This window comes from Podarcis bocagei (genome assembly GCF_964188305.1).
Source record: "Podarcis bocagei genome assembly, chromosome: 14".
NCBI classification, from domain to species: Eukaryota; Metazoa; Chordata; class Lepidosauria; order Squamata; family Lacertidae; genus Podarcis; species Podarcis bocagei.
In genome coordinates, this window is record NC_138139.1 from 42,711,043 (window position 1) to 42,739,040 (window position 27,998).

The 27,998-nt window shown below is 42.6% G+C and overlaps 2 protein-coding genes across 11 annotated transcripts in view; one reads left to right on the plus strand and one right to left on the minus strand.

Annotated features, from left to right (window-relative positions):
- The window catches only part of DNAH3 (dynein axonemal heavy chain 3), an 84,409-nt gene extending 69,684 nt beyond the window's left edge, over positions 1-14,725 (minus strand). Inside the window, exons 1-5 of one of the 8 annotated variants that reach the window (XM_081169312.1) lie at positions 14,455-14,725; positions 12,175-12,314; positions 8,136-8,237; positions 5,965-6,181; positions 3,617-3,689 (exon numbers count right to left, since the gene is read on the minus strand). In XM_081169312.1, coding sequence (XP_081025438.1) covers positions 3,617-3,689; positions 5,965-6,181; positions 8,136-8,237; positions 12,175-12,207 — 425 coding nt within the window. In that variant the 5' untranslated portion in view covers positions 12,208-12,314; positions 14,455-14,725. Of the gene's footprint in view, positions 1-3,616; positions 3,690-5,964; positions 6,182-8,135; positions 8,238-12,174; positions 12,315-12,681; positions 12,726-14,454 lie in introns of those variants that run through there. The other 7 variants (XM_081169310.1, XM_081169306.1, XM_081169311.1 and 4 more) reach the window with 7 other exon arrangements.
- A 22-nt stretch (positions 14,726-14,747) lies between these two features.
- On the plus strand, positions 14,748-26,944 carry LDAF1 (lipid droplet assembly factor 1). Of its 3 annotated transcripts, none has more exons than XM_081169788.1 (5): positions 14,748-14,874; positions 18,540-18,678; positions 20,215-20,383; positions 22,598-22,736; positions 25,897-26,944. In XM_081169788.1, the coding sequence occupies exons 2-5, from the start codon at positions 18,607-18,609 to the stop codon at positions 25,991-25,993; spliced, it is 477 nt and encodes a 158-aa protein (XP_081025914.1). In that variant the 5' UTR covers positions 14,748-14,874; positions 18,540-18,606; the 3' UTR covers positions 25,994-26,944. The 3 variants fall into 3 exon arrangements, with proteins under 3 accessions (XP_081025914.1, XP_081025913.1, XP_081025912.1); XM_081169787.1 differs by lacking the exon at positions 14,748-14,874 and adding an exon at positions 14,885-15,301; XM_081169786.1 differs by lacking the exon at positions 14,748-14,874 and adding an exon at positions 14,885-15,193.
- Positions 26,945-27,998: the final 1,054 nt, after the last annotated feature.

Genomic DNA, 27,998 nt, shown 5'->3' on the forward strand with positions numbered 1-27,998 from the left:
TGCTGATCGGATCAGCTGATAAGCGGCTTAGCGGCTTAGAAAAAAGGGGGGGGGAACCAGCAGGAACTCGCAAGACATTGTCGTCTTGCGAAGCAAGCCCATAGGAAATTCGTTTTGCGAAGCACCTCCAAAACGGAAAACTCTTTCGTCTAGTGAGTTTTCCGTCTTGCGAGGCATTCGTCTTGCGGGGCACCACTGTACTCTCATCAGCCCCAGCTAGTTTGGCCAATACTCAGGGATGATAGAAGTTGTAGTCCAAAACATCTGGAGGACTGATGACCAAAAGCATATCGTTAGGGAAACAAATTCAGCTAGAACAAATTCTAAATAGATAGAAATACTTGTATCTTATTTATTTATTTATTTAATCTCAAGTTGGCATATACAGAGCTTTTCTACATAGACTCTATCAGCAAAATTAACTCAACAGAAACTCTCATGTTGCACAACTTTTGTGCAAAGTGCAATAAAAAAGTAACATAATACATCAGGAAAATGAGAAGGGTGGGGAGATGTATTTAAGCTTTCCTTTCTGCTCACATTATTTTATTTAATGGAAAAAAGGAACTCCTATAAAAACTGAAATTAAGATTTACAACCAGGCAAACTAAAATATTAAATGGTTAAAGGATTAAGTGGGTTTGGAATTTGGATATTCAAAGTCATAGAATAGTGACAGAGTACATGTTCTGCATGCAAAGGATACCATTGTTCTCAAGTTTATAAGTTTATTGTTCTAGCCAAAGGCAGTGACAAACTTACTTTAGACAATAGTATGAATAATATAATACAGAACAAACATCCATAAAATTAAAAAAGGCTTTGCCAAGTTCCTGAGCATTAAAACACAATTTCCATTGTGCACCTCTGACAGCTCCAATTCTAGTATTTTTTTTCTTTTAAAAATCCAATTTTTTATTGGATAATGTAGGAGAGAGAAGTTACCAGAGACACCAACAAACTCAAATCCAGCTTGATTTCAGATTAAACCACCAAATCACCACAACAATGTACAGCAATTTTATCTAACTCATTTTCCCTTATTTTTTTTGCAGTCAGTGCATAGAGGTGACCTCTTGCATCTCTATCTAAGGAACAGTTAAAGAGATAATGAGTTATGTCTTCCACCTATCCACAAAGGATATCAGGTTAACTGTATGGCTGGGGGAAAATTCTGTTTGAAATTCTGGATAGCCAGTATTACTACTACTACTACTACTACTACTAATAATAATAATAATAATAATAATAATAATAATAATAATAAACTGCCCTTCATCAAAAGATCAAAAGACACAAATAAATAGTTAAAACAAAAACAACAAAACAATAACTTCCTCCCTTTCTACAAACACATTTAAAAGACTGAAGAATATTAATCAGCCATGATCATGGGCAGGGAGAATTTCACAGCACAAGGGCCAGATTCCCTTCTGTGCAACCTTCTGGGGGCCACATGCCAGTGGTGGGTGAGACTAGAGGCAAAAGTGGATGGAACAAGAAATATAAGTTGGCAAGTATCCTTACAGACTCATGCGCCCCTCTCTATCCTCCATCCAGAAAGAGACATTGAGTTCAAGGATGCATTCCAGGAAGGCAAATAACATTCATGCAAAGCAGAGCTAGTGAGGGGGGTATGGCCTGGGAAGAAAGGGTGTGGCTTGGAGGAGGTATGACCTGGAGGGAGTCCCAAGGGCCATAGAGTCCAGGAAGGCTCCCAAGCCTGAGGCTCCCTATCCCTATCATACAGGTATTGGATTAAAGGGCAGTGGAAGGACACTGCAGCACATAAGACGGAAACACTGAATTGCTGCATGGCTGTGAAAAGCACGGAGAAGCCAACATTAGAGTCTCGTATGACAGCAGTTGGAAAATGGCCCCAAACAGCTCAAATATAAAACATTATCTTGCCACTATATGCGGGATGTGAGCCACTTTCCCCAGATTAAATTAGACCTAAGCAACAACCAACCAGCAAGTAATGAAGACATAATTACTGCTTGGAACTTGCAAGTCTTAATGATAGCCTTTGATGTATTTCAAAAGTGAGCACTTTGATAGACTGAATGCTAATATTGTAAGCAAGTGCCCAAACATGGATGTGTGCAGCTATCTGCTGCTGCCTGTGTGCATAAATCTGTGTGCTTGAAAATAATTTAAAAGCTAGCAAACAAAAGAACCCATAAGGAACAATAGAGGGGAGAAGAATTTCCCGTTTTCAAATGTAGTCTTATGGGGCCTGAACCAACCCTGTGTAAGGTCTATGGGTAATATTTAACTACATTTTTCTCAAAGCAGACCCACTGAAATTAATGAACATGGCTAGATTTGGCCCATTAATTTTAATGAGTCCACTTTAAGAAAACTTAGTTGAATACCACCCTGTGCAACCTACAAATCCAGATCTTTTGCTGTGCGGGAGGCCTCTATCACAATCTCTACTCTACATTTAGCTCTGTGCTGGAAATATTCTGTCCTGTGGAGAGCCCTTTGCTCCCCATTTGTTAGATTTGTTCTGAGATGCTAGACTGGCCAGCGGGCTGGTCAAGATCTGAGCACTTTAGGAGGAACCATTATATCGATAAAGGACATTTGAAGCACATTATCGATGTCAAAGAATTTGGGGCACTGTAGTTGGTTAAGGGTTGCTGGAAATTGTTGCTCTGAGGGGTAAACTGGAGTGCCCAGAATTCTCTGATCTGAGGGAAAGAATGTGCTTTTAATGTGCATTAAAGTTGCAGTGTCTATGCAGTCCGGAATTATTTTCTTCCCTTGCTTCTCGGTTTTTCATTGCTGTGTGCTCTTAGCTGCCTGAGATAAAGAGCTAGTTTCTGGTATGTGTTACCTGGGTGAGAGAAGGAACTGGAAGAAATATGTGAACATCACACATGAGCCAAGTTAACCCATCATGAGAACACCAAGTTTTCTGGCTTATCATGGTATACTGGGAGCAAGCACCATGCACACATACTGCTCAGTTGTTCTGATGATCCTCTTCCCCAGTGTGAATGGCAGAAACAATCCAGGAAGTCAGCCCGGCAAAGTCATTTTGCTGCCAGACAAAGAGGATCCTCCCCCAGCCTCCCCTCAGTGGTGGATTTGGGGTCTCAAATTTCAACAGTGCTCTGTGCAGTGCTAATGTTTGGCACATGCCTACGTCCCCCGTTTTTCACCTCTCATTCTACATCATAGTTGCGGTGCCTCTAAGGCTCTGCACCCAGTGCAACCGAACCGGTTGTGCTCCCCTAAATCCGCCTCTCCTCCCTCACTGGCATAGCTGTCAACTTTCAGATTTGAAAATAAGGGATCAGCAGCCTCACCTGTCCTGGGGACAGTCTACGGAATATCTAACAATCCGGGATAACAGCGGGAAGCAGCGGGAAACGGTGCTGGAATAACGGAATGTCCCGCAAAAAAAGGGATGGTTGACAGCTATGCTCACTGGCAGCTGAATCTTCATTCAGTACTAGTGATAAGATCATCTCTTTCCCTGTACCTGGAAAGCATCAGGGTAGCTTAAGGCAAGGAGTCGCTTGAAAGCTTATGGAACAACAACTATCACCCAAGTCCCTAAGTATCCGTCAGATAAATGCACAGCTTATAAACTATACAATACCTGTCATAGTCATCAGCAACATTTCCTGATGAAAGTTTCTTCTTCTTCTCAGAGGGAGCAAATTCTTTTGGAGCTGTATGACTTGGTCAAGGGGAAAAAAACACTAGTCAAAACAGGAAAAGACTAGGCTAGATTTGGGGACTCTTGAGCTTTGCAAATTCTACCTGATCTGCACCTCCCAAACTTATGTGTTGATTTGAACTGAAGTTACCAGCTTTTGTACTTCCTTTTGTACTTACATTGCAGCAAATGCTAGAACAGTTCAAAAGACATAAAATTTTAATCTGCTAATTTTAATGTGGCTTTTTAAGAATTGCTTAGTGGGGAACAAAACAGACATATGTACATAAGGAAAAGGGGACCAAACTGGAAATATACAAAACAGAGCCAAAATATGCATGTGTCTGTTTATTAAACATAGGACTATCCATTTGCTTTTAAAGCAGGCTGGTGAGTCTGTTTTTTATAACAGAAGAGGCACATAGGGGAGTGAAGCAAACTCATATGCTCCCCTTCCTAACCTTGTTCTGATACCAGCCTAGTAGTGGCTGGTACCCCTTGGGATTGGTAGGGTGGAAGGCAAGGAGGCCACCAGTAGGTAGTGTCAGAGCTGATATCAGGTAGAGCCATTCCCTAGATCAGTTTTAAGTAACAAGGCAGGCAGGTGGAGGGGGGAGGCTGAGAGTAGACTGAGGCTGGTGGAGAAGTGCCCCATTCACCCTAATGGACAAGCATCCACTAAAATGAGACAGGCGTTTGTGTGCTAAAAGCAGCTAAAGATGGTCAGCAGGTTTCACGGCACACAGAAAGGTACTACTTGCTCAGCAGGGAAATACAGGAGCTTCTATTATACCTGCAATTCCCCACACCACTAGGAAATAGCAGCTGGGGGTGGCGCAATTTAGGTGAAGAAAATGGCATAGAGGAAAGGGGTAAAAAGCCTCAATCACTGGAACTTTCCAGATCAAATGCAAGTAGCCCTTGCTGTCATTCACTTCTTCCTCTCACTTGACAGATAGCGCAGATGCATTTAGTGTTTTTATTTTTAAAATAATGGGGGAAATAAGCATGCGACTCCCAGCATAACAAGCTGTTTGGCTGACAGCAATCTCCAAATTACTTTCATGTCAAAGAATGTTTGCAGACCTTGCAATTGCTAGAAGAGAGTCACAGAATATCAGCAGCCATTGGTAAGAGAAGGAAGATGTCCCTTTTATTTCTGTTACCCACCACACCACCCAGGCCCATCAGTACCCAGCACCCTTGGACACCTGCCTGGATCGTAACAGGGCATAAACCAGCCTGGGCTCCCTGACTCAAAAGTCTGAGCTGCAGTTTTAAATTTCTCAGAATGATTAGGGCACTCTGGGAAACTTAAATTGCTTACTCATAGGTGCTTGGCTACTGAAGCCAAGAAAATTGCACAGCCGAAGGCTCATCAAGGTGGGAAGGGGCATGGAAAACATAAGAAGAGCCGCACTGGATCAGGCCAATGGCCCATCAAGTCCAGCATCTTGTTCTCATAGTGGCCAACCAGATGTTTATGGGAAGCCTGTAAGAAGGATCTGAGTGCACCAGTGTTCCCCAAACACATTGGAGCACTTTGCTAAGGGAATGCTTAGACATAGATTTCTCCCTCATGGCACCCCGATAGCTGGGCGTGCAAAGCACTGCTAGCACCAGTGCTGTAGTGGAACAGCAACACAGCAGAGTGCAGTGCCCAGTGGCCACACTTTTTTTTCAAAGCAGGAGTAGTGATGCCATCTACTGTGGTAGAGTTTTGCTACATACACACCATACATTTAAAGTGTATTTAAAGCACATTATCCACCCCAAATCATCCTGGGAACAGTAGCTTAAGAGTGCTGGGAGCTGTAGCTCTGTGAGGGGTAAACTACAGTTCCCAGAATTCTTTGAGAGGGGGATATGGTTTAAATACAGTATATGGTGCATAGGCAGCCTTTGGCAGTGTTTGTGGAATGCTCTTCGCAGAGAAGCTTGCCTGGCACCCTCAGTACATATCATTAGGCACCAGGCAAAAATGTTTCTCTTCAACCAGGTGTTCAGCTGATTAACATCCTAAGGGTTTTTAAATGTGTTTGTGGGAGGGAGGTTATCAGTTTTTGTATGTATTTTGGATTTTCATTTTATATTTTTCTGTTGTGAACCACCCTGAGATCTTCAGATGAAGGGTGATATACAAATTTAATAAGTAATAATAATAATTGTAAGCTTGAGGGAAGAACAAAGGCTGGGCCAACACATACAGAGCTTGCCAGACAAAAAGACAGGAAGATAAACATGCATTTGACAAGAGACACAAGCCTGTTTTCAAACACATAGGATACGTGGAGAATGTCTTGTGGTCCCAGTTGGCTTTCTTGCCTTTAAAGGTGAAACTATCTTACGCAGATCTTTCATCTTCAAGTTCTGTGCAGTGAGGGTGTAATTATTGGCAATGGAGTTGCTGGGGCTCCGGAAATGACGCTGCTCTTTAAAGGGAGCTGCCAAAGTCCAGGATGCTCTTTGCATCAGAGAAGGGTAAAAGCTGCTATTTTGGATCATCTGAAATGGAGTGGGATGGGGAGAAAAAATAACAGTTTATATTCTGTTGCGCTAGCCGGCAATTTCTTTAACTGATATAAGGTAATGACAGTGGAGGCTGGTGCCCATTGGGACTGGGTAGGGCAGAGTCGGGAAGGGGGTGCCATATCAAATGGCTGCTTGAGCTAGAGTCAACGGTAGATGAAGCCAACTATTTCTGGTTTTGCCCCTATTATCTTCCCTGCTGAATTGTACAAGAGCACCACTGAGACAATGAGACTGACAATCAGTGCTACTCGCTGGACTAGTTGTAAATAAAAAGGTAGGCAGGTACAGGCACGGACTTAGGTAATATGGCAACCTGAGCAAGGACAAAATTTGGTGCCCCCTATTGTGGTTATTAATATTGCACATTCAGAAGCAATAGAATGAATAAAAACTGAAATAAAAATTGTCCAGTCCAAAAATATGGTTCAAAAGCTTTACTAACAGAAATTGCTTCAAAACAAACATGAAACAAATAATGTTACATCCAGATAATCACATAATATCATGTGCTGATTCCTGCACAGGTAGAACATCTTAGAAATATGAAATAACTTCATTCAGAGCTGAAATCAAAGCTCTGTCTCTCCAACACAGTCTCCATTAACTTGAGGCTATGTTCCTAGAGAGAACCATTTGCACATCCTTTCTTCTCTAGTGCCTCAGAACAAACACCTAACTCACACACCCAAAATGGACACATGAATATCTCATGCGATCCAACTTAAACACCTTGTGGGAGCTAGCAGAGATACATTCTCAGTTAATCAGCACCTGTCAAGCTCTCTAAGAGCTTTTGTTTTAGCTCAATGGAACTTTCCAAACCATGCTATGTTTTTAGCAGTACACATACAGACATATACAGAGTTATTTTCCATTTCAGTGCACATTTAAACAATTATACTTAACACCCCCTAAATATTTCTTATTTTCACAATAATTCCTTTTGGTACAGTTCCTTTTCAGATCTTTTCAGTACGTAACCATATAAATATATGTTTATTATTGCTTTTGTTATTTTGCGCCCCCTTGGTTCAGCACCCTGTGGAGGGAACCGCCTGTGCCGCCTTAAATCTGGTGTGGCAGGTGGGGATTGGCTGAGAACATATTGAGCTTGGTGGGGCAGTGCCTCATCTGCCCTACAGGACTAGCTTCCATTGGACACTTCCAGTATCACAGACCAGTGAAAGGGCAATGTTGAGAGTGGGAAGGAGGGTGCCCACTGTATGCATTTTGCCCAAGCTCCTCTGCACCCAGTACCGCATGTAACAAACCCAGTGCACAGATTGGGTACAGCTCACACATTATTAGGCCAGTGGATTCTACAAATACACATCAGTTATTATATATTATGGCCAAAGTTTGTAAGACAGGTCAGAGGGCAGCCAGCAAAATCACAATGCCCCACTGTGGAATGGCTTGTCTATGCTTGCCCAGACTTTAGCCCACAAGTCAGGCAGGCACACACAAAACCATTGCAAAGAGGCATCCAAGAGAAACTTCTTCCCTTCCTCTCTTTACTATGACTCGACCATGCTTATTAGAAGAAGCATTCCTAGTCCCAGTAGTTCATCTGCTATCTGGGTTGATGTTACTCTGGCTCCAGTGCACTCCCACCACCACTGTTTGAATCCATGTACATACGACGTTATTCACAATGCAGAACTATTCTATTATTTCTTGTGAAATGTAACTGTTCGATGCACATCCTCATAAAGCACATTTCATTTGGAACCAATTACTTGTAGCCGTGCTTTATGAAGAACAACGAAACCATGCTTTATTAAGAATATTTCTTCTGTAGGATCTGGAACCCTGACTCGCAACACAAAGAACCTGCCTTCCCAGAGTACCACTCATCTCCCATAAGCAGTGCCTGATGGTGCTTTAATAGATGTAACCCAGTGGGCAGTATAAGAAGTATACATACCTGATACAGTTCAGAGGGGTCTTCTGCAGCCAAACCTGGCAAAGGTGGCAACTCTGGTATTTGTTTGGCATGGCTCATATTATAGATGGAATCATTCTGTTCCTAGGAATCATTAAAAAGGAAAAAAAGTAATGTGTTAAGAAAGCCTATAGGACTAGACGGATATACAAAGCCCATCTAGATACAGTGGTAGATGGGGACCATTGGGATTGATAAGCAGAAGGCAGGGAAGCCAACAGTAAGTAGGTGAAACCAGGGCTAATGATAGGCTCAGCAAGACCCAATGACAGAGCCAACAAATTCTAGTTTTGCCCTCCATCCTCCTCCTTCCCGAGTTCTACAGGGGGCAATGCTGAGACTAAAGAGGGGGGAGCCAACAGTCAGAACTACTCTTTTGGAAATGGAGTGGGGTGGAGAAGGAAAATAGCAGTTGTGCGAGCCGGCAATATCCTCGACTGAAATAAGTGGAGGTTGGTGGCCATTGAAGTTGGTAGAGCAGAAGTCATAGAGGTCAAATGTAGGAGGCTGGTTGAGCTACAGCCAATGATAGATAGAGCCAACTAATTCTGGTTTTGTCTCTATTCTCCTCCCTTCTGAATTCTACAAGAGCAACACTGAGACGAAGGGCAAAGAGGCTGACAGTCAGAGCCACCTTCTGGAGTGATTTTAAGAAAAAAGGCAGGCAGGTGGAAGCTAGCTGAGGGCAGATGGAGGTTGGCTGGGCAATGCCCCATTTGCCCTAATGGACCAGTCTCCACTGTCCAGATGCAGGCATAAGCCTTTTTTGTACTGCTGCCTAGGAGTTGTGTATGACACATCAGTATCAAAACACCAGTGAAATCCTGAATTATGTATATATCATAATTGAACGGTGGACATAATTAAACACAAAAGACAAGCGGGGCTCTGCTAGGAGCGCAATGGAAGGCCGACAATACCATCTCTCCAGCTCACACGAGGTAGTTAAGAGGCTGAGATGGGAGTAATCAGCCTCCCAGGGTTCTTCCCGGTGGAAGGGAAGATGCAGTCTCATCCGCAGCTGCCCACAAACCACCCCCAAGTTTGAAAAGAAGGAGGGAGGGCACTGGATGGAAAGCCCTTGAGCGAGCTCGGGTCTCCTGGACGCTGTCTATATGAGCACTCCAAGTTCCATTTCTTAAGATAAAAGATTGGATATAAGATTTATGGACATGCTTCGAGCGAAGAAAGGGTATTTTATCTGCTAATTAAGCCAGCCACTGAGATGCCAAGAGTGACGGATTGGAAGAAAGATAACATCAAAGAATAACATCTAAGCCGGTATGTTGAAACGGAACGGAAAGGAGGGGGGATAAAACTTTTTCTTTTCCTGCTACGATACTACCTAACAACTGCCCCCCCCCCAGAAGATCCATCTATACTACTTATAGCAAGTGAGATCAGAAAATATAAACTGTGTGGAAATAATAATATTAATTAAAGCCTTTGTTTTTCGAAATATTTGGAAGAAGATAAAAGACTCTGTTGTGACGCACTATTTAATCGGGATCCGCCATTATGAGACAGACTGTGTTGCAGAGATTAATAGTCATAGGAGGAGGTGAGCCCTTACTTTGTTATTACATCTATATCTCAATTTCGATTTGGCAAACCTCCTCTGGAAAGACTAATGTTTGGAGCAACCTGTCTGAGAAAATTAATGAGCAAACACCTAGATTATATTTCATCAGAACTGAGAAAAGATGGCGTCTGCCACCCGAGAAGGACTTTTGGATGGATTCGGCATAAATACCAGCGTGTGAAGATATACTGCAAATAAAAGATTTACCAGCTGCAAAAATAATAATAATAGGGAGAGTCATACAAAGTTCACACAGAAGCATAATATTGCTCATTTCAGCTCACCTGTGGAAACAACTCAGAGGCTATGAAAGAAGAAGGATAATAACAAGAAGATTTAAAGAAGGGACTAGTGGACACTTAAAGCAGTAGAAATATGAGGTGATTGGACCCCACTGAACTTGAAGCATGGGAACCCCCAACAAAAAATTATAATTTGGCAAAATATTTGGACTTTATGATATGTATTTGCATAATTTGGAATATTTAATGTGATTTGATTGGATTGTTAAAATGGAAAACTTAATAAAAATTATTATTTTAAAAAAAATAAACACAAAAGACAAGCTGCTTGTGGTGCTCATATTTTTCAATTTGAACAGTACTAATTGGTATTCTAAAAAAGCTCTGTGTGCGATTGTCGTCTTCTTCACACATACTCAGGTAAAATTCTTACCAAGGTTATAAAAAACCATCCCGGCTCTATCACTTCAGACTGCAGAAGTGGGCTCTTATAATTGAATGTTTATTCACACATTTGTAAAAAGGAAGCTCTTTGCATGGGGGGGGGGATGACGCCTGAGGGATCAGACCAAAGGCCCATCTTCCTGGAAGCTCTCAAGCTGGGCATGAATGCAACTGCCTTCCTTAGCTGCTTTTCTGTAGCAACTGACATTTCAAGATACACTGCCTCTGATGAAGCTTCCTGAGAATATAGAGGTTCTGTTTAATTATTACAGCCACTGACAGTTCTCCATAAACTTGTCTAATCCCATTTTAAATCCATCTAATCAGCAGCCATCCACACATCCTGGGGCTGTTAATTATCCACAAATTAATTATGTGCTCTGTGAAGAAGTATTTTCTTCTTTCCTGTGTTGATTCTACTGCTCATCAAATTTACCAAGTCACCACAAGTTCAATATGACAGGAGCCCTGTTTAGGGAAGCTTTTAATATCTTAAGGATTTTAATATTTTGTTGGAAGCTGCCCAGAGTGGCTGAGGAAACCAGCCAGATGGGTGGGGTATAAACAATAAAGTATTATTATTATTATTATTATTATTATTATTATTATTATTATTATTATTATTTGGGGACTACAGTTCCCATCAGTCCAATGGCCATGCTGGCTGCAGCTGATCATAGTTCCAAGCATCTGGAGGTTGGGAAAGGCTACAACAAGAAACCAATGTGATTTATATATTCCATCTTTCATCCATCATGGAACTCAAGGAAGGTTACATTTAAGAAATTTATTCATTCAGTTTCTAAACCACTCTACACCAGCTGTGCTACCAGTTCAGTTTACAGCACCAACATCAGAATGATAAAAACACTAAAAAGCAACCCAAAAATATAAAACCAGCTTAAAGAGAAACCATATGAATGGATGGTCTGAAATCCAAGGCAGCAGCATCACGTTCATTCAGACCACTCCCTGGGTCCATGCCCTGATGTGCTAGTTTCCAGTGGGGAGGACTATTATTACTACTTTTATTAAGGATGTGCATGTGATCATCTGAGACCCCACTGGAAATCTAAAACAGTGCAATCCATATGCACATGGAAAGCTGTCTTATATTTTGCCCAGTACTGTCTACCCTTAGGAAGAACTTCTTGACAGTATACAACCTGCCCAGAAGTGGAGTACACTGCCTAGCAAGGGGTGGACTCTCCTTCATTAGGTAGAGTCTGGATGGCTACCTCCATTAGCAATGGTTGGTCTAGATGGCCGCTGAGGTTCCTTCCACCTCTGTGATTCTAGGATTGGCAGCAGCATTCCAGGGTCTCAGGAAGAGAAAGGTCTTTTACCAACCTCTGGTACCCAACTCTTAGTTCCTCTTGCTTCAGTCCCATGCTTTCATTTAAAAGCTAGACAAGCCAAAGTGTTTTAAGCAGGAGCTAATCAATATGCAGAGACAGATGCTACTAAAAACTAATCCTTTTGAAGCTGTTTCTTCCAGACATGTACACTGGTTAAGCCTATTCCCTAAACTAACACTTTCCAGCTTATTACACCTGACAGCAGCATACTTCGCAAAAGGAGGGAACTCTCATCAATATTTAATCCCACAAAGCATCTGAATTCCGAATTCAGTAGCAAGAATAATTAAGTACTCCTAACAAGAAAAGGAGGGCCTTCACACAAGATTTTCAAATCTCTTTCAGCTTACTGTCTTCATCCCAAGGTCCAACACAGTCAAATCACATACACTTACCCTTGTAATCTTGGCAGCTTCTCCTGGATTCATTATGAACGTGTATTTGGCTCCAGCTGCTTTTGGATTGCTTCAAAAGTACTTGTGAGATGTGTATCTTCCCTACAATAAATTGTTAGCTAACACTTTTCTCTAAGCACCTAGAAACACAGAGATTAGGGAATCGTTTCAGGATTCATATTCAATTCAAAAACTTTCGGGGCTGTTATTCTAAGGATATTTTCCCAACATCCTTTCAAGCCATCAGCTGGAAATAAATGAGTCTTCCATCTTTGTTCTATCTTTATTCCATCTTTGGTCTATCTCTCCCCCCCCCCCCCGCACCTTTTGTGGAATAGTTGGAAACAGGGCAAGTTCACACACTTTTAGAGAAGGGAGCTGGACATTCATGCAATCCCAGAGTGATTATGAGAAAGCAAAGTGGACCATGGCCTGTTCTGCCCTTCCCAACACCCTTACTGAGTGCACATTAAGGGATTAAGGAATGGGGAGTGGGTATACTTCTACCTGTTGCTGCCCTAGTTACCTGCCTCTGTGCCTGGTGGCTGCTTGAATGTCAAAAAGAACTTCTATAACACTCTCACTTCTCAGTCTGGGTAGCCAAGGTGACAGCATTATTGTCACTAGGCAACGTAGAATGACTCCTCTCTCCCTTCCCTTCTCTTCCAGCTCACCGCCGCCCCCCCATCTACCCAGTTGGCTGGAACAGCAGCTTTTTCTAGTCCTGATCTCTTTCAGTTGCTGTTTGTGAAGGACAGTTACAACTGAAAGTCCCATTGATGTGGTAAGACGAATTATCAACTCAATGTAGAGCTGAGAGGAGAGTTGAATCAACGGGATGGCAGGGAATCTTAACACTTCAGGATGGGGAAATATTCAGTTGTGCAAATTCTGCTAATGCAGAAGATTGCTACTTGCCTGATAAGTAGGACAGCCTGATGCAGCCATGTGTCACCAGTCCTGATAGTTCTGCATTGGCTAGCACTGTGCTACCAAGCCCAATTCAAGGTATCAGCAGTCCTAGTTTATAAAACTAGCCTAAATGGCTTTTGACCCAAGTACCTGAAAGAAGTGACTCCACCAGTTATCAGTCATCTTGGGTCCTACAATTACCATAATTGGCAGGGGAGGTTGTCAGTGCCACCACCTCTGTCTGCTGCCCAGTTGGCTTTGATGGATGACAGGGCTTTCTTGGCTGTGATTCCCTCCTTGGTGAAGTATGCCTGTTTTCCTCATTGCTGGTTTTCAGGAAGAATTTTAAAAAACATTCCTGTTCGCCCAGACATTTGATGGCTGAGAGATCCTGCCCATGACAACCATGGAAGTCATAACTGGGGGGGGGGGGTATGTGATCAGCTTTTAGCTGATTTGTCCTCTATTTGAAGGACAGTCTTATTTGAAGGTGCCCTCTCTTTGAAGGTCACAACTGAGTCCAAATCTGGTTTAAATATTCAAAAGCCCTATCTAAGTAGAGGCTGGGGTCCCTTGATGTTGCCCATGGTGAAAAGCTAGCATCCCGACAAGAGACTGAGCAGCCACACCTGGGCAGACTCACCTGGGCACAGCCTTCTCCATTAGAATGAGATGTGTTGTATTTCTATTTACTTTTTCATTATTATTAAATACATATAAATTAGAATATGCATTTTTTTGCAAATCTATTCCATTTTTGTTGATGCACTTCCTCTTTGGGCGCGACATGTAGGCCGCCAAATATGCATATTCTATCACAATTTATGTGTATATAAAGGGTACTGCTCAGTGCCTGAGGGCCCCAGTCCTGCCACTCAACACCTAACCTAGAGTGGGGACTGATGGGCTCTATAAACTAAGGACTGCTGCTGCTGCTGCTGTTACTGGGCAGAGAGGGCTCCGTTTTGTTTTTCTTTTTTGTTTGAATTGCTGTTATTTTTCACCTATGTCATTTTAAACTGTGATATTAATGCTGTATTCTTAGTTTTAGATTTTGATTTATGTGGAAATTGTTTCCCATCTGGTTGTGTATTATTTTTTTTTTTTGATGTGGTTTATTTACTGTTTATGACTTTTGTAATTATGTAAATCTTGTTATGCTGTAAGTCGCCTTGAGCATTGTTTTTTAACTGTGGAAAGGCGGCATACAAATAAAAAATGATGAAATGATGATGCATATATACATATGTGCGTACAAACATATATACACACACACGCACTTCCAAAGCTTACTGAATCCTTTTTCTTTTTAATTCCCCCCACTTTAACTGAAGTCAGATTTTCCCTTTTGATTTTTGTTCTTTGTACCTTTGCAAACCGCTTACAGCCGATTGTAGGGGCATGGCAAATGTTCACATATACAGCTATACTTGTGGAAGATATATCTATATGCACACCTGCACGTGCACACTGGTCTCTTACGAATCGGGTTGCTTGCCAGTGATTCCTGTTTTAGACGGGGACTTAACGATGGAATCCTCCTTTGCTAAATACAGTAATTTCCTTAAAACGCGTGAGGCGTTTCACCAGCTTCCGTTGGCTTTCAAAAAGTACCGTATATTAACCGTGCCCTGCCTTGAGGCCTTACAAACTGCCGTTAAAAATAAATTTACCGTTTCTACGCGCGCGTGCACGTTTATAAAAAAAAAAGGTTACGCATATCCCTCCCTCTATATATACATTCTTTTCCCCTCACAGAAAAGCACCTTGCTAGAATACCGACTGGGGGTGTGTGAGTTGTGTGTGGGTATATTTTATCGGTTGCCTCGAGGCGGCGGGAAGGAAGCGCCCGTGGACAAGGGCGAGAGAAGGGGAGCTTGGCGCTCGCTCGGCCCGACAGTGTGAGGAGCCAGGCTGAGGCGGGCGAGGTGGGCACGAGGACCGCCCGCTCCCCTTCGCCGGGCGCTGCTGCTTCTTCTTTGTAGGCCCTGACGGGAGAGGCGGGCCCGGCCTCCTCAGGGCGCGGCGCGGCATCCGCGCGTCGAGCGACGCTGGCGGGAGAGAGAATGAGGCGGGAGGGCCGCTGCGGCGCTCGAGCCGGGCTGAGGTAGGAGGGCCGGGAAGGGAAGTCGTAGGGCCGCTTGCTGGCCTCCGGAGGCCTCAACCTCGGTGGAGGAAAGAAAGCGAGGCCTTCCCCTAACTCCCACCCCATCGGGTCAGTTCTAGTATGGGGTGGCAGACAAGAAAGGGGCTCTCGGGACTTCGAGCAGAGATTCAACCGGGGCAGCTCTCCCGAATATCGCACCCACCCAACTCCGTGCTCTGCGTTTGTGGGAAAGCGAGCAGGCGGAGATTCAACAGGGCAGCGTGGTTTCTCTCTCTCGCTCTCTGCCCCCCCCCCCAATATTTCACCCTGACCATCGGATGGGAACGGGATGCTCATCATATGCTGCAGCTTGTCCTATCTCGCCCGCCCCTGTTGAGCCCCGATTTTGTTGCCCTTTTAAACATTTTAGGTCGTTTAACTTTTCAGGTGTCGGCTCTTAACCTTCCTCAGCTTAAATCTCTCTGCGCCTTTGTCACCACATTTTTAGGTTCCTGGTCTTCAACCTTTTCGGATCCAGGACACCCCCCACCCCACCTCACCCTCTTTAACCCGAACGTGCATTTGGCCACGGGGACCCATTTGGTAATCTTTTGCCATATGTTAGTTAGCATGGTGGAAGTGCTCCTGCTTGCGACCCACCTTGGGTCAGGCCGTGATCCACTCGTGGGTCCCGACCCACCTGTTGAAGACTAGGGATTTAGGTGAATGTGTCACCAGAGCTTTGTGTAGTGTGCAGCCTGCCCCCCACCAACTGCACAGGATACTTTAACCTGTGATGGCTTATTATCAGAAAAGTATGGCTGCATTTGTTTATTTTAATTTTTTTTTTTAGTTTACTATACTTTATTACTATCCAGCAAAACAAATACAGCCTTGACTTGTGGATCAGTGAAGAGAGAGGCTTACTGCAGAGTGAATGGACACAACAGATGGACCAGATTTCAGCAAAGTGTAATTTGCTGGGGCAACTCAGCCAGTAACTTTTGATATGAGAAGTTTGCCATGCTAGGACTTAACCTTTAAAACCCTCAGCAGGGCTTGGCATGCAAATACCTAAAGGAGTGCCTCTTTCCAGATTCCTTTCCTCAAACTTAAGGTGTTGTTAAGCGTCTCCTGATGTCGTCGTAGTGCATTTTTGAAAGAGTGGAAGGAGCAACTGGTGATAGTAGTTTGGGGACAGAGAGGGAGATACTGGAATGATTGCAAGCAGAAAAGAGGGGTGCAAGTAGAATGGATGAGCCAGGCCCAGTGTTAGAAACAGATATAAAAACTATTTGCCGTATGGCCCCATAAACCTAGGTTACAGGTGCACTAACAGAATGTTTAGGCGCTTTTTAAAAAACAGGATTACAACACTGAAAATGAATTGTGTGTATTGTCAGCTCCAGCTAAAACCTGACTCACGCCATAGCAAGCATGGGGAGGGGGGTGGTACTGTTTTTGTTTGTTACTATATTATATTTTTTGTGTTTTTATGTTGTAATTGTCCTGTGATCCTCAGGTAAAGGACAGTATAGAAATTTAATAAATAGTAATAGGTATTGTTTGATTTGTGTACATGCAGGACAGAATTTGAGTGTGATGTGTTATTTGAGTCAGTGTTGTATTGTGTGAGGCTGTGTACATGCCATACATTTAAAGCACATGTCGTCTCCCCCAATAATCCTGGAAGGTGTAGTTTGTTAAGGGTGCTGAGAATTGTAGGGTAAACTGCAGTTCCTGGGGGAAGTCATATGCTTTAAATGTGCCTTACATGTATCATGTGTATTCAGGCTGAGTCAGGGTGTGCTTTGGCAAGAAGGAGGCTGAAGAGAGATAGTTTAAGTTGTTTTGAAAACTATGCTACTATAGTTTCACTTTGGGGGATGTTATTTTTTAAAATTGCATTGTTCCATTTGTTTGTTATATATGCATATTGTGTTTTGTAAACTGCTTAGAGACTGCCTTAGTGTTAAGTTGCATTTAAATACAGTGGTACCTCGGTTTACGATATTAATCCGTTCCAGAAGTCCATTCTTAAACCAAAGCCATTCTTAAACCGAGGCACGCTTTTCCTAATGAGGCCTCCCGCCACTGGTGCCCTTCCACCATTTGGCTTCCCTTCTTAGACCGAGGAAAAGTTCGCTAACCGGAACACTACTTCCGGTTTTGCAGAGTTCGTATACTGAATAGTTCATAAACAGGGCTGTTCTTAAACCAAGGTACCACTGTATATGTAGTAAATAAGATCTTTAGTTGAGGCTCTTCTTCAGGTGCCTTCCCTAGTGGGAGGTGCATCATAGAGTTACAAGGAAAATGACCTTTTCAGTGCTGGAGCCAGAAGTATGATTGGTGCCAAAATGAGACTTACTTCCGATTAAACATATTGTACATTATTACTACTCTTATTATGCTAAGGGTGGATTTCCTGTGCCTCTCCATTCTCTCCTCCCTTTTGCTTTGTTTGGTCAATCTGGAAGATGACACACTGAAAACTCCTACATGACAGCCCTTCATACAAATAAAACAGGACTGACTGTTGATCACAAATTATTGTTCCATGGATGGTATATGTTTATAGGTGTATTTATTACCAAATAAAGGAAGAATTGTTATGAATTAAGAGGACCAGCTATATTTAAGCTTTATGCTCCTCCTCTTATTCCAAGGTTTAGTTTAAATACAGTATTTTCAGATTAAAACCTACCTTTATAGTTAGACGTTTTTTAGTATATAACTATTTATTTGAATAAATAGTTATTTGAAGGGACGTGGGTGGCGCTGTCTAAACCACAGAGCCTTGGGCTTGCCGATCGGCAGTTTGAATCCGTGCGACAGGGTGAGCTCCTGTTGTTCGGTCCCTGCTCCTGCCAACCTAGCAGTTTGAAAGCAGTTTGAAAGCAAGTAGATAAATAGGACCACTCCGGCAGGAAGGTAAATGGCGTTTCCATGTGCTGTTCTGGTTCGCCAGAAGCAGCTTAGTCGTGCTGGCCACATGACCCAGAAGCTGTCTGCAGACAAAACGCCCGCTCCCTCGGCCAGTAAAGCGAGATGAGCATCACAACCCCAGAGTCATCCACGACTGGACTTAACAGTCAGGGGTCTCTTTACCTTTACATTTATGTATTTGAAATGCCAAACAATGCAGCAACAACAAATAGTCAACAATACCCAGTCTACTTCACTTTCCACTTTAAGCTCAAAATATGTGCACACATAAGTTTAACCCAAGATATTCCACAACCTTTGTAATGTTTCCATTGGCCTGCCTATCAGAAAATGTTTCTGAGTGCTAGCAAATATTAGGCACTTGGTGTGAAAATAGTATAATTCGAAAAATAATAATTTCCTCTCTTTCTTTCTTAAGATTTGGTGCTTAAAAATGCACTGATTTCTTATTAGCACAATTCAGTATTTGACCTAAAAGCGGCATCATGTCTAAAGAGATGAAAGAACTCCAGAAAGGGTGGCACTCAGTCATGGAAACTGTTCATAGCAACCCACATGTGAGTTATGAATTTTGTCATTCTATTATGATACTTTTTCTTGTCTTTGGGGGTTGTCTCAATTACAATTGCACTGCAGATTTTTAAAAAGTGATTTTGAGCCAGTTGGTATAGTGGCTAGAGTGTTGGACAAGTACACGGATTGGGAACCTCTGGCCTGTGGGCCAAACTTGGCTCACCAAGTCTTGCCATTTGGCCCGTGAAACTATTTTGGGAAAGCCACGCCGACCCCGCCCAAGGATTCCAGTAGTACAGATATCATAATGGGGTTGGGTTGGGCAACAGCACCGTGAGAACTAAGCATGCTTGGTATGCGTGGGATGCTGATAATTTGTTGAAGAAAAGGAAGCCAAAAACTCTGTGGAGGCAAAGTGGAATGGAATATTGTTGTGGAGGGCATCCTGGTATACATGGTACAGAAGACAACAGAAAGGGCTCTCCACCAGCTTTTAGTCTGATAATATTATTTTTGCCTGTGTTCTGTAGCTCAGAAGCCTCCACTAGCCTTTGCTCTTAAGAAACATTGCGACTTCAATTCTCCTATATAAACAAGGTTTCACCTTCACAAAATCGGTCAAGAACCTTGTTCTAAATGGATTTGCCACATAATACCTTCTTTTTAATGGGTTCCCCACATCTTTGTGCTTGATGCAACATGCAAGTTCTGGGGGTGACCAGTGTCATACTTAATAGGATAGCCCTGATGCATTATTAAAACCTGCTGCTGCTGTAGAGTGAGAACGCTGACCTCTGAACTACTCCTCTTTCCTGTTTTCACCTTCAGAAGAAACCTGCAAATTAAATCTCCAGTTCTAGTTTTAGCTCCTGTGTTTGCACAACCCTCACCAGCTTTTTACAAAAAAACAAAACACAGAACAATAGCCACCTTTCTGCACTGACACACATCAAAGGAGAATGTCTTCAGTTGCATACAGGATAGAACTTGTCAAGCTTTCAGCTGTTAAATAAGGCATGTAGGAAAAGCATTTTACACCAGCCTACCTTAATTTGTTGGCTTCCACATGTTTTGAACTACAATTCCCATCAGCCCCATCTAGCATTACTGAGTTAGCTGGGAATTTGGGGAGGGCACCAGATTGGGTAAGGCTGTTCTATACAGACTACCGTATTTTTCCATGTATAAGATGCCCCCATATATAAGACACCCCCTATTTTGGGGGACTCTAAATTAAGAAAACACCCCTCAGCACTACCCATGTATAAGATGAGCCCCAATTTTAAACCTAATTTTTTGATTAAAAAAAACCTAGTCTTATACACAGAAAAATATGGTAATATTCATAGCATGAGAAGATTTGTCTAATAATATTGCTAAGTAAGTGATTTCTTCTTGAAGTAACTTCACCATAGCTGTCAACGTTTCCCTTTTTTAAAGGGAAATTCCCTTATTCCGAATAGGATTCCTGGGAAGGAAAGGGAAAAGTTGACAGCTATGAACTTTACTTCCCAGAATTGTTTGTTTGTTAATTTGCTTAGGATATTTAAATCTTTATTCTTTTTCGCTTTATGTTGCAGGTTGTTGCTTTTATGAACTCTCGAGTTGGCCAATACTTAGATGACCATCCTTTCGTTGCCCTGTCAATGTTGGTCTTCATTGCAGCGTCTGCAATTCCAGTTGCATTCTTTCTGGTTTTTGTTGTTGCCACAACTGTAATTGCCTGCATTGGAGTGATTGTCATGGAAGGTATTCTGTTTTGTTGTTGTTTTTATGCTGTATGCTGGTAGAATTCCACCCAGGGCCTGGTTATGGCTCAGTGTTAGACCACATGCTTTGCATGCAGAAAGTGTGTTTCAGTCTTCAGGTAGGGCTGAAAATGTCCCCGTCTGAAACTCTGCAATGACAGATGATGATGATGATTATGATGATTTATATCCTGCCCATCTGGCTGGGTTTCCCCAGCCACTCTGGGCGGTTCCCAACCAAATATTAAAAACACAATACAGCGTTAAACATTAAAGACTTCCCTAAACATATAATTGCAGAGTTGGAAGGGACCCCAAGTCTAGTCCAACCCTGTGTAACACAGGAATCACACAGCTAAAGAATCCCTGACAGATAGCTATCCAACCAACCCCTTGTTTAAAAACCTCCCATGAAGGAGATTCCACCACCTTCCGGAGGATTCTGTTCCACTGTCAAACATACTTCAACATGCCTGCATATCACTGATGATTTGTGTTTTGGGAAATCCCTTCCCACATGAAATGTATATATCTTGGAAGTGCTGACTTGAACACTGTGCCATGTTTAAAATCTTCTTACTGAAGCACAGAATCTTATCTCTGGGAAGATAATTATATTGCCAAGATGCTTCTGGAACCTTGGCTTATTCTTATCCTCAGAGGTAAGTGTTTCTACAGTGGTACCTCGGATTAAGTACTTAATTTGTTCCGGAGGTCCGTTCTTAACCTGAAACTGTTCTTAACCTGAAGCACCACTTTAGCTAATGGGGCCTCCTGCTGCTGCCACTCCGCCGGAGCACGATTTCTGTTCTCATCCTGAAGCAAAGTTCTTAACCCGAGGTACTATTTCTGGGTTAGCAGAGTCTGTAACCTGAAGCGTCTGTAACCTGGAGCGTATATAACCCGAGGTACCACTGTATATGACTTTCCTCCTCTGTAGTTTTTAAGATAGGGTCAGCCAGCTCACGGTCCACAGAACGCATGGAAACATAAGAACCATCTGGCTGGATCAGACCTTGTAGCCATCTGGTCCACCACTCTGTTCTCACCGTGACCAACTGAGCACCCATGGGAAGCCTGCAAGCTGAACCTGAATGCAGCAGCACGCTCCCCACCTGCAATTCACAGAATCTGGTATTCAGAGGCATACTGTCTCCAGCAGTGGGGGTAGAACATAGCCATTGTGGCTTGTAGCATTTTCTGTGTCAGGTTAGGTGAACAAGGTACCAAAAACAAGTTCTTCTGTAGCTGGGTACACATGGAACTGGCAGACTTCCCTCCCATAAGGATATGTGAGGACAGCACCGTACCTGTGCTACATAAGAAGTGGAGCTACATGTACTGGCTTTTTAAATTACCCCCCCATTCAGAGATAATAAATTACCTCCTTCCCGAATGAAAGGTGCACTTGGTAGTCAAGACATAGGACCTCTGATACTGCTTTAGACCTGGCAAGAGGCCAATCTCCAACAGTCAAAAGAGAAGTCATCCCAGTTTACTAGATGAGCAGTTGGGCATTATGTTATGGGCTACTTTTGTAGAACATGTGGAACTGATACCTCCACATATAAACATAGATATAAATATATGTGATGGACATGTGTGGAGGTATCAGTGTTCTGGGATCAAACTTTCAATGAAATGGATAAAATTACTCAACAATCTTCTTAATAAAGACCCCAGAGCTTGCTCTACAAAATTTAGTTTCAGATGATAATGTGAACTTGAGAGATAACCCCCGATAGGATACTTAACTTGATAACTGCACATATGACTACTTCCACTTTTTAGAAGGATCTTAAAGGAGTTAATTTAACAGCTTGGTGCAAAAGGATTTGGCAGATAGCCCTAATAGAGAAACGTACATGTAAACTGAGAATCAGCTAAAGGAAATAAACATAGAAACTTGTTTCTGAAGGACTGGTGAAGCTTTATCACTTAGAAATATATTTTACAATAAAAGGAAAATCCCTCTGTATTTGTTTTCTCTTTTTCTGATTTTTGTTTTCTCTTTTTCTGAATTTAAATACTGTAACTCTGCATTATGGGAAAATTGTATGCACATAGAAGCCTACTGGAATTTTTGTTTATGATTTTGTTCAGTTAGTTGCGGTCTTGATTTTGTAATAGTCTTAAATTTTTGATTAGTCATGTTTGTTATTCAACTTTAAAAAGAAAGAGAGAGAGAGAACAAACTGCTTTTTGTTCTTTGCAGGTTTTGTAATCTCGTTGGGAGGACTCACCCTGCTGTGTGTGCTTGGCGGATTGGGCATGCTATCACTGGCGGTGTCTGGAGTGCTCAGTGTTTGTTACATGTCTCTTACTACTCTGCTCAGCTACTGGCCCACTCCAGAGTAAGTGTCCAAAGACCCTATCATGAGGAATTGTGTTTCTGATATACTGTACTGTGATAGCAATTATAATTTTGTTAGGGCGGGAGGCATTTATTTTAGAAGTCATTCAGGCAGACTTTCCTGTGGGCGGTTGCCTCACCTTGCCTCATGACTGGGCCGGCCCTATCCTGGGGGTACTTAAATTAAACTCATTATGTGTGGAGGAAGTGTAAATGAGCTCTCCCATGGCCCCCATCTTACCTTTTTTGTGTGTCATTTGTACATTGCGCACCCTGCCCATATATAAGTAATGCTATTACCAGATCTGCTTGTGTGTGAATCTGTACCTGGCATGCATGTTTATGAAAGCAACCCTTGGGGGGATCTTTCCTGGAGAAAACTGTGCTCCATAGATGCCATTGCAGTAGACACAATTACCTTAGGAATGCCACTGTTGCCTTGTTTATTTGGGGAAATTGGCAAGGAACAACAAATGCCAATCTATGTGAATATAATGTTCATTTTCATAAAAATGGTGGACAGCAATCAAAAAGGCTTTGCAGCTTGAAGCTCTGGTTCAGAAAGATAGAATAGCAAGCTGGTTCATTGTTATAAATTACACAGGCTACGCAAACTAACATTGCCTGGGCCATAAGTTGAAATAGTTTCTATTAATGATATGGAGATAGCTGGGGAAAAAAACCCTGCGTGGCATGTAAGTGAGCAGTAGGGAGCTAGACAGAAAGCAGTGGATACCTGAATGCACCAGGGGGGAAAACTCAAATACAAGGAGCGAGGTTTGAGCAAGCACAATTAATTATTGCTTATTAATGCTAATTAAAGGCATCTGATTGCATTCAATATGGTAGAGATACTGAGGAATGGTTAGCTTGCGCACATCATCATTCCTCACATCCACTGTTGTGAGGAATCTCCCTGTAGACCAGTTACTATAGTCATGCTATTTGGTGGGGACCTCTGGAGCTTCCCCTGCTATAAGTTACTTCAGCTACCACCTCTTCCTCTGATTCCTTGTAACAGCACCATGCTCAGAGCAGAGCCAAACTAAACACTTAATTCCCAGGCATGTACAGAGTTCCAGTTGAACAATGATGCTCAGAAAAAGTACCTGCTCTTAAGCAATCTCGGGCAACAGTGCTTTGTCACACCTCTAAAAGACCTTGAGTGGCCACTACTGGTTTGAATAGACAGTACTGCACTCAATGAAGCAATGGTCTGACATAATCTTTCTCCATATAGTCATTCCCATCTTGCTCTAATCATACATACACACCAGCTGTCCCTGTTTTCCAGAAATGCCCCCGGTACAGACCCCTGATAAATCATTCTCTGTATTTTCCCTCTTGGGGTGCCTTTTCAAAGACATTAGTCTGCAGGCTTCAGCCCCTCCATCCTAGATCTCTAGAAGTGCAGTCTCTTAAGTGTGTGTAACTAATGCGCACGCACGTAGCAGCATGAGCATGAACATAAAGCGCACTGCAGGCTGTTCCATGCTGCTAAAGCTCAGCTGGAAACTTGGATGGAATTGAAAAGAGGTTTAGACATATTCATGGAGGATAGGGCTATCAGGATGCACTGTAGCATTCAGAGGCAGTATGTCCCTCAGTGCCTTATGCTGGGGAACAAGAGCAGGAGAGAGTGATGGGTCTCCTACCTTGCTTCAGTTAAGTCCACAGAACAGTATTTAGCCTTCTGTTCTTCCACATAACTGAGTATGTAGTCAAAAGTGAGTCAGAATGATTGTAAGGAGATAGTAACTTCTGTCAGGGCCTAGTCAGAGGTTCTGAAGGCTTGGCAAGAGAGCCTTTAGACAAGGTTGCATCTTGTATCTTTTTAAAAATGGGATTGCAATCTTGTACTCAGTACACAGCTAATGAAGAAGCACTATGTAAGGGGTTACATTATAGTGCCACCATCAGCCTGCTTTTGTTACTGCTAAGCTGTTTAGATTGCATTTGCTCTTGCAGCAGAGAGGAGAACAGAATACAGTGATACCTCAGGTTAAGTACTTAATTTGTTCTGGAGGTCCGTACTTAACCTGAAACTGTTCTTAACCTGAAGCACCACTTTAGCTAATGGGGCCTCCTGCTGCCGCCGCACCACCAGAGCACGATTTCTGTTCTCATCCTGAAGCAAAGTTCTTAACCTGAAGCACTATTTCTGGGTTAGCAGAGTCTGTAACCTGAACCGTATGTGACCTGAGGTACCACTATAGTAGTAATAGCAATAGTAATAGTGATAGTAAAAAAAAAAAAAAAAATTATACTCTGCCCACCCCAGCCACTCTGGGCAGCTCCCAACAGAATATTAAAAACACAATGAAACATCAAACATTAAAAACTTCTCTAAACAGGGCTGCCTTCAGATGTCTTCTAGAAGTCAGATAGTTGTTTATTTCCTTGACATCTGATGGAAGGGTGTTCCACAGGGCAGGCGCCACTACCGAGAAGGCCCTCTGCCTGGTTCCCTCATTTCTCGCAGTGAGTGAACCGCCAGAAGGCCCTCAGAGCTGGACCTCAGTGTCGGGGCTGAACAGTGGGGGTGGAGATGCTACTTCAGGTATACTGGGCCGAGGCCGTACACTGCTTTAATTGCACAGTAAAAAACTACATATGTATGTCACCAGTTGCAATACTCAGTGCAGCTGCCATGTCAAGATCTGAACCTTTGGTTTGACCAGCGTTAAGCACCAGAACTCATGAACTGAATTACATGTCAGATGTACCCCAGTGCTCCTTATTAATCTGTTTCTACTTGGTGCTTTGCCTTTAGCCTACTAAGGACATACATTCTGCTGTCATGGCCATTGCTGCAGAGCCATCTCTCTTGACAAGGATGCTGCTCCTTATGAAGCCTAAGGCAATCATGCCACACAAATAGGGAATCATACCTAAAGTTGAAACTACTTTTCAAAATGATACTGCTAAAACGGCATTGTCATCCCTCTTGCAAAGCCAAAATAGGTGACATTGTGCTCTATTGAAAAGCGTTTTGAAGATCAGTGGAAGAGACAGTAATTGAGAATAAGGAGAGACAATAATGAGAATTGTTCTGGAAATTCTGAATAATAGGCATGCTAACCTGTGGTACTTGGATTTGTGTGAGCCATGAAATCAGAAATCTGAAGTGTTGTTTTTCCCCCCTCTTCTCTCTCCTTCAGCAGTCTGTCAAAGAAAGAAATAGCTAACGGAAGCAGGTTTCTGCCCAGCAACCCTCCTGCCTTAGACCAAGATGATGCTAATAAGAAGACTGAATAAATTTGACTGGTGCTTCCAAACACTTCCAAGAGCAGCACTTTTTAAAAAAAATGCAGATTTTTGAAGGAATTGTTACATTTTCATGACTACTTGCCTGTCAGAATGCTCAAGTCTTGGTTTCTGGGATAGTAGTGATAAGAACAGTGAATACATTGGATTGGTGCTTGGAATAGCATCCTTCAGTAGCACTTTAAAAGTACAGAGTTTTGAAAGAACTTTTACATTCTTGAAATGTTTACCTGTTAGAATGGTTTATTGTTTCTGGAACCTGGAGACCAGTTTTCCTTCCGGTTGTCATTATAATGACTGAACCATCATTAAATGTGTTGTCATGTGCTGGACAACTCAGCCACTATAGAACAGGGTCCCATTCTCTTCTTCCATGTTTATCTCCCATGTAGGTCAGTGGATATTTTGTGTGAGAGGGAGTACTGCTGGTCTTACAGCTTGTTCAACTTGGAGCATGAAATTCTTCTAACTAACAGGAAGTAAAATTCAACAGTGCTGGTAATAGTACTTTTTTGAATGTGGAACAAGACATTAAAGCCTTTAAAAAAATCTTACAACACTCATTGTGATAATTGAGCTAGTACCTTGTCAAAGATACAGGTGGAAAACAAGTAGTTAAAGGGCGTATCTCTCTATGAGTGTGGGTTTTGTTTTTTAATAGCTTGAGCACTTTTGTTGTGTTTTAAATTATTCAGAAGTGATATGCTTCTAGTTTGGTCTTTCTCATGTTTTCCAGAGGTTTGGGGCTTAGCAGAATACCAGACAGTTACGCATTGTGCCTTATTTTATGTGAGTGTTTCAAAATTAATGTATTTCAGACCAGGTGTTTTCATGCTCAAACTTTTTTTTTTTTTAATAATAGCAACACTTCTGCTGTCTCGCCTAACTGGTAATGCCATTGTAAGACATACTTTGCCACTAAACAGCTACTTGTTTATCCAACTTGTCTCTGTTTGCCTTTGTATTTTTGGATCCATTTGCACCACCAGTGAATGTGAGTGTGTACATATATGAGAAAGAGACCCTTAATAACCAGCTAAAACACATATTTAATCTGTGTGTTTGGTCCAAACCCAAACCTCTTCTACCAAGGACCCAATGGCACTCGCCACTGCCACAGCTGATTTGCAATTATGGTCGCGACAAAAACCACCCAGTCCATAGGGCAACAGAAGTAGCGGCATCATGTTTCTAGACAGTGGGAGTTGCACAGACTCTGGATGTCTTTTGAGACACAGGTGGGGACAATGAGAGTTTGAAACCTGCCAGTAGGCAGCCAGACATGGCTTGAACTAATAATGAACCTTCATCAAAAGAGAATCCATTGCCTTGGTGCTGCTGCTGAGAATGCACTGTCTCATTTAGCTACTGATCATGTTTCAGATGGGGGTGGCAGTGCAGAAGAGAGTATCCATGGATTCGTTTATACTGAATATATGGGTGGAGTCATATTTAGAGGTCTTTAATTGTAGAGTTGGAAGGGACCCTGAGGGTCAAATGGTCCAACCCTTTGCAATGCAGGGATCACAGCTAAAGGACCCCTGACATTTTTGAGAAGGTGTCGCTAAGGTGTCAGGTGGCTTGTATGCCAGTGCAGTTCTCCCTTAGGGCAGAAGTGTCCAGTGACATTCAGAGCAGTTGGGTGGGTCAGCCCTCCACTAAATAATGAGATCTGTGGGTACCAGCTCACAAAGCTCTGGCACTGTGCAGCTGGGATAGCTCAAGTTTGTAGAGCATAAGATTCTTAATCTCAGGGTCGTGGGTTCAAGCCCCATCTTGGGCAAAAGATTCCTGCATTCAGAGGACTGGACTAGATGGCCCTCGTGGTCCCTTCCAACTCTTGTGATTCTATCTCTTTCATAGACTTTACACACTGTTGCTTCTGAAATCCTACTGAAATGGAGTCTTTATAACACCTTTGATGGATGGCTCCCTGGAATTTCGAACTCTGGAGCATACTAAATTGATACATAATATTTAAGGCCCCTCTATTTCC